The following is a 12,435-nucleotide window of genomic DNA, read 5'->3' on the forward strand; positions in this document are numbered from 1 at the left end:
TCGAGGTTTCCCTTTGTTTGCTAAGAGCTAAAGAGATAAACAGAGGGAAGAAGAACATACCAGCCACACAAAGCTTGCAATCTAAGTGGGTGGGTTACTTGCAGACACATATAGGAGGATATTAAGTACTGTAGATGTCACTGCATTAGAAGTTCCAAACTGACTCACATGCTATGCATGTGCCCCAGGAGGTAGTGACCTGCATGGGCCTGTTTTATTAAAACCTGTGCCCAACCAGTACCCTCTTTCTTAATCCCATGGATTTATACCAGGCCAGCTCCCCAAAGTGCATTAACCAGGCCAATCAATTTTAACATTAGGTAGTTTTTATGACATTCCATACTCTTCTTCAGAAATGGTGACAGGGCGACAATCCATCGTGCGGTGCTCGATTTCTCCTCCCTGGATCGCACGATGGACGGGTAAGTAATTTCTTAATAAAGACTTTGCGAATAGAAAGTTAAAACTGCCTTGGTGTTTTTTTTTTCATTAAGTAGAAACTAATTTTTTTGAATTTTTTCTTTTATGTTACTGGTCTTTTAAAAAGTTATTCTTTGTTTTATGGGAAGCCAAGGACTTTGCAGTCGAGGGGCCTGTACCTTCTTGGAGGAAAGACGTCTAATACCAGAAATTAATACAGACTACAGTGGCAAAGAGATCTGAGTTAGGGAGGTCAGAAGATTAAAATAGCCTCTGAGGCATAAGGCGAGAGCATGCACAAGCATTGTAGCTGTTGCTTGCAAAATAAATGGACAGATTTTTGCAATATTGCATAAGAAGTGACAGGTATTAAGAGACAGTGGTATTAATATGGTCAAAGAAGGAGAGGAAGGAGTCAAAAAATGTTAATGAGCATGACAGTAGAAAGGACCAGGTTCAGGATGAAAGATGGTCAGTTCACTTTTTTTATGTTAAATTTGTAATGGCATTGATTCTTCCAGTTGGAGATTGGTAGGTGGCAGTTAGTGATCTGAGACTCGGTTAATGACAATATCCCCCCCCCACACACACACACACCTTGTTTGAAACAGCTTCAGACCATGTCTTAAAGGAACAGTAACATCAAAAAATGAAAGTGTTTTAAAGTAATAAAAATATAATGCAGTGTTGCCCTGCACTGTTAAAACTACTGTCTTTGCTTCAGGAACACTACTATTGTTTATATAAATAAGCTGCTGTGTAGCAATGGGGGCAGCCATTCAAAGGATAAAAGGCTCAGGTTACACAGCAGATAAGATCTGTAGAACATAATCGTGTTATATGTTATCTGCTTTTTAACCTGTGCCATATAGCCTTTTTTCAATTTCCGCCATTGCTACACAGCAGCTTATTTATATGAACTATAGCAGTGTTTCTGAAGCAATCAGATCAGTTTTACCAGTGCAGGGCAAGAGTACATGATATTTTCATTACTTTCAAACACTTTCAATTTTTGGTATAACTGTTGCTTTAAGGGTGCAATCCAGCACCATGTTACCACAGCTGTGTTCCCATACAAGCAGCTTTAGAGATCTCTCAATAATCTCAAAATATTTGCAAGATAATTACCAGTCAAGTTAGCATTTTTCTCTGTGACAGGTTCTTTTATATGTGCCAGAGGTAGGGGGTAGCTGCCAGCAGTGCATTAAAGACGTTAGGGTAGTAATGGCATCAAACAGTATTACGCAGGTCCGCTTCTCCAAAGCCAATCTGAATGCCTTCCCTCCAATTTGCTGATAAATATTAAGGGAAGTTAGCCTGTTACGCTGTTTACATTTTCAACAGCACTATTGATCACCTATATTGGGAAGAGAGGCATAGCTTTGTTGTCCTGTGAAGGCTGTTTGAGGGGCTGCTGTAAGATGCCATAGCCCGTCTCTATTTAGTGGGCTGGTGGGGGCTGTTTTGGTCTCCGCATTGATCCTCTATGCACCAGAAATGCCAGGGCCTAGTTTGATTCTCAGACCAGACCTGGTTCTGGGCATCCCACCATATGAAATCACAGGTGACCTGAGGCACATGCATAATCAATCGCGATATCAAATGAGTTGCGGGTCAGCCACATATCAATCATGCAAATTAGATAGAAATGAGGGCAATAAACGTGGTTTGACATCAACATGCCGCATGATGCAATGCACAAGTTACTCTGTCCACTCCATATTTTCTGGAGATACCTGCCCTGTAAATGGCCTAGAAACTGGTAACTAACTATGTGAATTTGAATTATATAGATGTAGATTTTGACTATACCCAGAACTAACAAGCTTGGAGTAACATATTAACATAGATAAATCGGGTTGAAAAAAGACAAAGTTGTGAAGGCAAAGCGAGCATGGGAGCTGCTAAGCGAGAGTTGCATGTGAATTAGGTGTTAAGCAGTGTTAAAAACCTTAAGGCATTTAAAACCAAAAAGGCGTTTGTGAGGAATTACATTTGGGAGACTGTAAGTACCCAGTGTAAATATGAGTGGGTTTGCTGGTATTACTCAGTGTGTGTCTTGTCACATGTATGTGGTGTTGGAGCAGCAGTTCCATGCAGTATTTACATGTGAGAGATGTCGGTGGGTTTTCATCTGGGAATCTGAGCTGCAGACTCTAAGGGGTGAACTTGCAGCACTGAGAGCAGCGGCAAACGAGGGGAATGACAGGAGGCTCGCAGAGCAAGCACTGGCAGGGGCTAGTGGAGTGGGGGGAGGAGAAGGGGCAGTGGAGGCTAATGAGAGAGGAAGGTTTATGACAGTCAAGAGGGGAAGTAGGGGACAGAAGGGTAGGGGGGCTGGTCCACAGTTTGTCCAAAACAGCAAATTCGCCGTTTTGGCTGAAGATGCTGGGGAGGAAAACTCCAAACTGGCGTGTATGGAGCAGGCTGATTCTCGGAGCACCCCGGGAGGCAGTGGCTCTAATACGGGTGGTGGGGGGAGTGAAAGGAAGGAAAGGCAGGTGCTAGTTATAGGGGATTCAATTATTAGAAAGGTGGATAGGGTAATCTGTCGCAAGGCCCCTACATGCCGAACAGTCTGCTGCTTGCCTCGTGCTAGGGTTCGGCATGTGGTGGAACTAGTGGACAGATTATTGGGATTAAGGTAATTTTCTCAGAAATATTACCTGAGCCACAAGCAACACTAAGGAGACAGCGGGAGCGTAGGGAGATTAATGCGTGGCTGAGAGATTGGTGTAGGGAGGAGGGTTTTGGGTTTTTGGAGAACTGGGCTGATTTCTCAGTCGGCTACAGGCTCTTTGCTAGGGATGGGCTGCACCTCAATGATGATGGGGCAGCTGTTTTGGGAGAGAAGATGGCTAGAGGGTTGGAGGAGATTTTAAACTAGGTGTGGGGGGGGGAGGGTTCAGTAAAAGATTCAGTGGAAAACAGGTTAGATGAGATAGTGGGCAAAGAAAGGGAAAATGGGGGAGATTTGGCTGGGGGTACTGTTGAGGATAGGGAGGACCACATGTCATATGTTCAATATGGTACCAGTATTAAATGTATGTTTGCAAATGCAAGAAGTCTGACTGGTAAAATGGGAGAGCTGGAGCTGCTGGTGTTGGAAGGAAAACATGATGTGATTGGTGTGGCCGAAACATGGCTGAATTGGTGATTGGTGTGGCCGAAACATGGCCGAATTTTAAAAGCTCATATAAAGGAGGAGGTTATGTTAGAAAATGAGGGGCCAGAAGTCGTATGGGTGGAGTTCTTCACCAATTGTAAAGAATCCAGCAAATTGATTGTAGGCATATGCTATAGACCCCCTAATGTAAGTGAGGAGGAAGAGACAAATCTCCTAATGCAAATAGAAAAGGCTGCTAGTTTAGGTAAAGTAATGATAATGGGGGATTTTAATTACCCAGAAATTGACTGGAGCAACAGTACTGCTAGATCAGTTAATGGGAACAAGTTTATAAACTTATTGCACGACAATTTTTTAGCACAGGTTGTTGAGGAGCCTACCAGAAAAAATGCTATTCTTGATTTAGTGATCTCAAATGACCCAGAACTTATAGCAAATGTGCAAGTCATTGAACCCCTGGGTAATAGTGACCATAATGTTATATCTTTTAATGTAATGTAGTGCAAAAAACAAAAATATACTGGGGCAACAAAAACCATGAATTTTGGAAAAGCTAATTTTAGTGCCTTGAGGGGCTGCCCTACAGAGCATTGATTGGAGCATTAAGTTTTCAGCTAAAAACACAGATCAGAAATGTCTGTCCTTTAAAATGATATTAAATCATTACTGTTCTCAATTTATTCCCTTAAGGACTAAACGTAGAAGCTCTAAGAATCATCCTGTGTGGCTTTATACAGAAGTAAAGAAGTTAATGGGAAAGAAGAGAGAGGCATTTAAAAACTACAAATCTGCAGGGACAGAAGCTGCATTTAATGAATATAAACACTGTAATAAATGTTGTAAATCAGCAATCCGGAAGGCTAAGAAAAGAAATGAAGAGTTAATTGCGGTGGAGGTGAAAACTAACCCTAAAAAGTTTTTTAAATATATTAATAGTAAAAAGATGCAGGTTGAGAGTGTTGCTCCATTAAATAATGGTACCAGTATGGTTGTAACAGATACAGAAAAGGCAAATGTGTTAAATCGGTTTTTTTTCTTCAGTGTATACAATAGAGGAGTCTGGGTTCACAGGCTCACTTTATAACTGCACGAATGGTTCAGCTCAATCTAGTCAGTGGCTGACTCAGGATATGATTCAAAAAGCTTTAATACAAATTAATGTAAACAAGGCTCCGGGGGCCTGATGGCATACACCCCCGGGTTCTAAAAGAGCTTAGTTCAGTTTTAGACCAGCCCTTATTTCTGATTTTCTCAGATTCACCGTCATCTGGTATGGTGCCTATGGATTGGAGAAAAGCTGATGTTATTCCAATATTTAAAAAGGGATTACGATCTCAACCTGGAAAATTTTAGGCCAGTAAGCTTGACATCTGTGGTGTGCAAATTATTTGAAGGCTTGTTAAGGGGTCACATTCAAAATTTTGTCCTAATGAATGGCATTATGAGCAACAATCAGCATGGCTTTATGAAGGATAGATCATGTCTGATGAATTAGATTGCATTTTATGATGAGGTAAGTAAGATTCTGGACAGTGGGGGGGCAGTAGATGTGATCTATTTGGATTTTGCCAAAGCGTTTGATACTGTGCCCCACAAACGACTGCTTTCTAAACTAAGGTCTGTTGAGCTTAATGAAGTCGTTTGCACGTGGATAGGAAATTGGCTACAGGATCGGGTACAGAGGGTGGTTGTTAATAGGACATTCTCTACTTGGAGTAAGGTTCTTTGTGGGGTCCCCCAGGGCTCAGTATTGGGTCCACTATTATTTAACTTGTTCGTTAATGACTTGGGGGAGGGTGTTGTAAGTAATGTATGTTTGCAGATGACACAAAACTATCCAGCCCAATTAATTCCATCCATGATGTGGCATCCTTGCAACACGATCTTGACAAACTGGTAATCTGGGCAGCTAAGTGGCAAATGAGATTCAATGTTGATAAATGTAAGGTTCATGCACCTGGGATGTAAAAATATCCAAGCCACTTATACCCTTAATGGGACTGCACTAGGCAAATCCATTATGGAAAAGGACCTTGGAGTCCTTGTAGATGATGAAGCAATGCCAGTCGGCAGCATCAAGGGCAAATAAGGTATTGAGCTGTATTAAAAGGGGCATAGAGTCAAGGGAGGAGGGGGTCATTCTTCCACTGTATAGAGCACTTGTAAGGCCCCATCTAGAATATGCCGTACAGTTTTGGTCTCCATCACTCAAACAGGACATTATTGTATTAGAGAGGGTACAGAGAAGGGCAACTAAACTGGTAAAAGGTATTGAAAATCTTAGCTATGAGGAAAGTCTGGGCAAATTGGGGATGTTCACGCTGGAGAAGAGGCATTTAAGGGGTGATATGATAACTATGTATAAATATATAAGGGGATCATATAATAATCTCTCTAATGCTTTATTTACCAGTAGGTCTTTCCAGCTGACATGAGGTCACCCATTTCGATTAGAAGAAAAGAGGTTCCGCCTAAATATTCGGAAGGGGTTTTTTACATTGAGAGCTGTGGAGATGTGGAATTCTCTCCCTGAATCAGTTGTACAGGCTGATACATAAGATAGCTTTAAGAAGGGGTTGGATGGCTTTTTAGCAAGTGAGGGAATACAGGGTTACGGGAAATATCTCTTAGTACAAGTTGATCCAGGGACTAGTCCGATTGCCATTTTGGAGTCAGGAAGGAATTTTTCCCCCTCTGATGCAAATTGGAGAGGCTTCAGATGGATTTTTTTGCCTTCCTCTGGATCAACTGGCAGATAATAAAAAACTGGCAGTTAATAACTGGCAGTTAATAAAAAAAAAAAAAAAAAAAAAGTTGAATTCGATGGACATGTGTCTTTTTTCAACCTTACTTACTATGTTACTATGTAAGTTCAACCCCTCCAAATGAAAACCCAGCATCCACACACACCCCTCCATACTTTCATATAAATGATATATACCCATACCTATACTAACTATAGAGTTTAGTATCACAATAGCCTTTGATATTCTGTCTGTTCAAAAAATCAACCAAGCCATTCTTAAAGGCATTAACCGAATCAGCCATCACAACATCACCCGGCAGTGCATTCCACAACCTCACAGTCCTTAAATTACAGGATATACTGGTGTATGTATGAAATACTGTTATATTTTAAAAGTGTAGCGATAATGCTAGATGTGTACTTGCCTGACCTATATGTCTACAGTTAGAATTATTGGTAATATAGTTATTTTACTTTGGCCTCTCGTGATGATGTTACCAAGGTCCTTGGATATTTCACTTTTAGAAACACATGAGCACACTTATACTTGATAGGAGGCACAATAAATGCACATTTGCAAGAAAGGACATCCTCCAGTTGAGACTTTGTTTCTGTGACTCAAAAAAGCACATTCCTGCTGCCGTAACCCATTAGGTTTCCATGCAATCCAAAATTGTGTAGCGACAAGTGAAAATAAACAACAGTAAGACAAAAAGTTTGATATAATCAATACCAACATAAAGGAAAGTTAATTAATTGTTTGTGTATACAGCAGGATCTGGATTTATCTACATTTATTAAGTGAAAGCTCTGTATTCATTACATAGCTGAGAATATACAAATGTTCTGCAATTTTTACCAGGAAGTTATATTTACACAAAAAATAACCACCAGCGCCAACAAAATTATTAATAGTTTCATTGAAATATTAGGGTGCTCTGTCCCTAATATGCCTAATATGATGGGGCTGTAATATCAGTGCCGTAACTAGAGGGGGGCGTGCCCTGGTGCGTGACGCACAGCCAGGCCCGTCCCCCCCGTACACACCGGATTTCAATGGCGAGCGGGCTGCCGGGGGGGCCCCTGAAGGGGTGCGGGCCCTGGTCCGCACCCCCTGCTCCCCCGGTAGTTCCGCCACTGTATAATATAAATAGTGTAATTGTAAGTCTATAAATCAAGGATGGCCATCATGACTGCAGCAAAGTCATAATTATATTCTATACCAATGTTAAACAAGGTAATAGTTTCATTCTGTTTTGCTAACTTGCCAGATAAGCCCATCAGAAATAATAAGCTCTTGACAAGAAATAAGAATACACAAAATAAATGGCAGTGAGCACAAAGAAACAAGTTTAAATAACAGTCAATGAAGCGGGGGGGGGGTAACTTTACCATAAAGGAGAACTAAACACTACAAATTATTGGGATACTGTCATGGGAAAAAAAAATTTTTTCAAAATTAATCAGTTAATAGTGCTGCTCCAGCAGAATTCTGCACTGAAATCCATTTCTCAAAAGAGCAAAAAGATTTTTTTATATTCAATTTTGAAATCTGACATGGGGCTAGACATACTGTCAATTTCCCAGCTGCCCCAAGTCATGTGACTTGTGCTCGGATAAACTTCAATCACTCTTTACTGCTGTACAGCAAGTTAGAGTGATATCACCCCCCTTTTCCCCCCCAGCAGCCAAACAAAAGAACAATGGGAAGGTAACCAGATAGCAGCTATCTAACACAAGATAACAGCTGCCTGGTAGATCTAAGAACAGCACTCAATAGTAAAAACCCATGTCCCACTGAGACACATTCAATTACATTGAGAAGGAAAAACAGCAGCCTGCCAGAAAGCATTTCTCTCCTGAAGTGCAGGCACACGTCACATGACTTGGGGCAGCTGGGAAATTGACAAAATGTCTAGCCCCATGTCAGATTTTAAGATTAAATATAAAAAAATCTGTTTACTCTTTTGAGAAATGGATTTCAGCGCAGAATTCTTTTGAAAATTTTTTTTTTCCCCATGACAGTATCCCTTTAAAATGGCTAAAAATGCCATATTATATATATATTGCACTTATTGAACCAGTCTAGAGGTTCAGCATCTCTATAGTAGTAATGATGCAGGCCTTCAAAGTTGTCACAGGAGTACCACCAGGAGCAGGACGAAATATAGGACGGTGTCACATGCAATTAAAAAACTTCTCAATTGTTCTCACGTCTTCTGTGTAGCAGCGAACTAGATTCTGTCACCTTAGTACAGCAGTGAATAACCTGAAAAACACATTTCCTTAACAAAACTGCCACATAAACGACGACAAGGATAGCAAACTGAAGCAGTGACCAACACTCTTTATACACATTGGCCCCAGATACTGCAGCCTGTATTAGATGCGGCTAATTGAACAGCCCTTTGCAGCGTATCGCTGCTGAAACAATCATATCAGCAATAGGTGCTTTCATTGTGTCAAGACAACAAACACAAAATATATCCACCAGCTTTAATACTCACATTGGTAATACAATCCGTCAGGGTCGGAGGAGGCACTTTTGGTTTCGACTTCCCAAATATCCGGTTCATTTTACGCACCTGTACAAAGTTATTTTATAATACAATAACCTTAACTTATAATAGTATAACCTTAACACCACACAAACATCCAACACCGACTATACTGACAGCGATCCCGGAAACAACAACAATCACCAAGCGAAACCACTAGCTGACGTCTTCTTTTCGGTCATCCCCTCGTACTTGAGAGAAAGACTTTTACTCCACCCATCCAATCACCCATTCGATTGTAAGGTCGGAGGCACATGACATGCAGATACTATCTTGTCCCACCCACCATCGTCACAAACACGCGCCGCGAGAAATTACAAGCAGAGTTGCGGGCGGCTTGTTTCTAGAGGCGCTTCATCTTTCTGTGTGAGGTCACGCACGTGGTGCACTGCGTCATCGTCGCTTGGTACATGTATTAAAACTGCAAGCGGGAGTGTTTGTGTATCGTCTCTTGTTTTGCTGTTGTGTGGTATCATAGTGTTGTAGGAGCTGCATCATTCAAAGATACGTGGGGCTGTGGAGCAGTCAGGCCTGGATTTGTGGAAAGGCCACCTAGGCCCGGGCCTAGGGTGGCAGAATTTTAGGGGGGCGGCATGTTGCCCAACCACACCCACATCGGTTCAAAAACACTGGGGATGCGCTGGAGATACAATATTTTTTTTAATTCCCATGCGCCAATCCCCATTGCTCAGGTCCAGATGATGAAAATTTGCATGAATGAAGGGGAGGGGACAGGGGTGACGAACGGCAGTGGGCCTAGGGGCGCCCACTACGTAAATCTGGCTCTGGGAGCAGTTATTTATTTGCACGTCTCAGCTGCCTAATGTGTGTTCGACTTAATATTTTGGGGGCAACTTGCAGTGTGTTGTAAGTTTTATGTTGGTGCTGACAGGCCGCGATTAGGCCCTTATATCGACATTTTATAGGCTCTGCCCCTGGGCCCCACCTACCCCAACAATAGTCATGGCATCCTAGGTGTTTTGGGTGCTTTATATAATCCAAGTGTATAATAGTGCAAACAACAACATTCATAGCATAAAAGCTATAATGTAGTTGATCCATGAATCTGCATAATGACGTATCAAGTTGATATGTTCAAATGCTAACAATCCCCCAGAACTAATACCAGGCTTACGTTCCACAGGCAGAGCAGGGCACACACAGGCAGAGTACGGAACACACAGGGAGTATAGGGAAGGCAGAGGATGGCACACACAGGCAGAGTAAGACGAACACAGGCAGAGGATGGCGCACAGGCAGAGGATGGCGCACACAGGCAGTGTAAGACACATACAGGCAGCGTATGGCGCACACAGGCAGAGCATAGGGAAGGCCGGATACAGGGAAACATATCAGGACCACTCTATGATGCACTACGTACACTGACACAGTTCCAGTGCCCCTCCAGCAGTTTGTAGGGTGAACAATGTGGGCCAGTTGGACAGCCCTGTTCTAGAATATTCCTGTTTTCCAGTAGGTTGCATGCATGGTGCAGCCTCTGAGGATACTATAAGACACTATGGGGCAGATTTACTTGAGGGTGAAGTGGCTAGCGCTAGCGTCAATTCACTAGCGCTACCACCCGCAGGGACATTGGCAATTTACTAACGGGCTCAGACGTCACTTTGCTAGCAAAATAGATAAACACTAGTGGTCATTCGCACTCCATCGCCAGGCGACAATTCGCTCTGGAGAATGGATGTTACTCCGCAAATTCAATGAAATGCGGATTTTACTGAAAGTTGCCTCTTTCCACAGACTTGCCTTCGCCAGCTCAGACCAGGCAAAGTGCACTGCAGTGCATAGATCTTCCTCAATCTTCTGTTGCTTACATCATATTTTTTAGTGGAAAAAGCTTATAAGTCCAAAAAACGCTGACATCTTTTACTTTATTCAGAGTTATAGCCTGCAAAAGTCCTTAAAATTTTTTTGGGGTAACCGGGTTCCCCCATACATTTTCTAACATATGGGACATTAACTATACAGTGGGCTCATGTGTAGGGCATTATGACAACTCTATTTTCTTTATTAAGGTTCCCTGGACTTGTGTATTTGCTGCAACATATACGTCCATTCAACTTTAAATTTCCTGCTGTATGCAAATTAACCTAAGAGCAAGACCTCTAGGGAATTTTTAGTTGGCAGAAATGACCGCTAGCGCATCTTCGATTTCAATTGCTCGCATTTCCGAAGCTAGCAGTACGTCGCCAGTGTTCAGCGCCCACAACAAAACTCCACGTTCCAGTTAATTAGCTTTGTCTGAGCGAATTTTCGCCTGGCAAAGTGTAGTGATGAGTGCAAAGCACTCAATGGTGAATTTTCACTCCTATATTCTAGTGCAGGGCTGTCCAACTGGCGGGCCGCATGCAGCATGTGGCCCCCCACACAAAAGTCTGTCTGCTGTGTCTGTTTACCATGTGTAACTGGTCCCTGCATTGTTTAAACTTCAAAACCTCAAATTCAAACTATAATCCCCTGTATTGTTCACACCTGAGACCCAGACTGAAACTGCCCACATTGTTCACCTGTTCACACTCACCTGTGTCCATAGGCGTATTTTCAATAAGGCTAGGGGAGGCTAAGCCTCCCCAAACCTGCCTGGCACCGTAAAACAAACTCAATCCGTTTCTGACTGCTGGTTGATACCTTTAACATCATAGAAACCGGTTCTGTTGTAAACAGTTGCACTCTGATTGGATCTTATTCCTCATGGTTTCCCCAATCAGAATGCAGCTCTCTTGACTGACAGTAGAACTAGCCAATCAAGTCACAGATAAAAGTGGGGGTGGGGGTGAGATTCGAATCATCGGTAGGCACTGCAGAAAGGACTGACAAGAAGGAACATCTAACTAATTTGCTGCAGATTTCCTCATACTCCCACATGTGCAGTACTATACTGGAAAAGCTCTAAATGCTTAAACACTGGAATAAAATAGTTTATTTTGTCAAAAAAAAATTCTGTGAACTGGCACCTATAATATCCCTATCTCCCTTGCTCCAATCTTGAATTAACTCTTTCCCCATGAAGAGCAAATTGTGCACTTGTTTTGTATTTCTCTTACTTTGTTTATTTTAGTCAAAAGGGTGTTCACCTTGACATTAACTGATTTTATGTTATACAATGGCCAATTCTAAGCAATTTTTCAATTGGCCTTTATTATTTATTTTTTATAGCTTTTGAAATATTTGCCTTCTTCTTCTGATTCTTTCGAACTTTTAAATGGTCACACCATCTTAAAAAAAAAGCTCTGTAAGGCTACAAATGTATTGTTATTGCTACTTTTTATTATTCATATTTCTATTCAGGCCTCTCCTATTTATATTCCAGTCTCTTATTCAATTCAGTGCATGGTTGCTAGGGAATTTGGACCCTAGCAACCAAATTGCTGAAACTGAGAGCTTCTGAATAAAAAGCTAAATAACTCAAAAATCACAAATAATAAAAAAATTAAAACCTATTGCAAATTGTCTCAGAATATCACTCTCTACATCATACTAAAAGTTAACTCAAAGGTGAACAAACCCTTTTAAGTCTGTTAGTTAGCCAGATATTCTGAGACAATTTTTAATTGTCTTTAATTTTG

At 41.6% G+C, this 12,435-nt stretch overlaps 1 protein-coding gene across 3 annotated transcripts in view; it reads right to left on the minus strand.

Moving 5' to 3' along the window:
- The window catches only part of chmp5.L (charged multivesicular body protein 5 L homeolog), a 47,087-nt gene extending 35,677 nt beyond the window's left edge, over positions 1-11,410 (minus strand). Inside the window, exons 1-2 of one of the 3 annotated variants that reach the window (XM_041565489.1) lie at positions 8,969-9,108; positions 8,801-8,878 (exon numbers count right to left, since the gene is read on the minus strand). In XM_041565489.1, coding sequence (XP_041421423.1) covers positions 8,801-8,869 — 69 coding nt within the window. In that variant the 5' untranslated portion in view covers positions 8,870-8,878; positions 8,969-9,108. Of the gene's footprint in view, positions 1-8,800; positions 9,109-11,390 lie in introns of those variants that run through there. The other 2 variants (XM_041565490.1, NM_001093457.1) reach the window with 2 other exon arrangements.
- Positions 11,411-12,435: the final 1,025 nt, after the last annotated feature.

This window comes from Xenopus laevis, chromosome 6L, assembly GCF_017654675.1.
Source record: "Xenopus laevis strain J_2021 chromosome 6L, Xenopus_laevis_v10.1, whole genome shotgun sequence".
NCBI classification, from domain to species: domain Eukaryota; kingdom Metazoa; phylum Chordata; class Amphibia; order Anura; family Pipidae; genus Xenopus; species Xenopus laevis.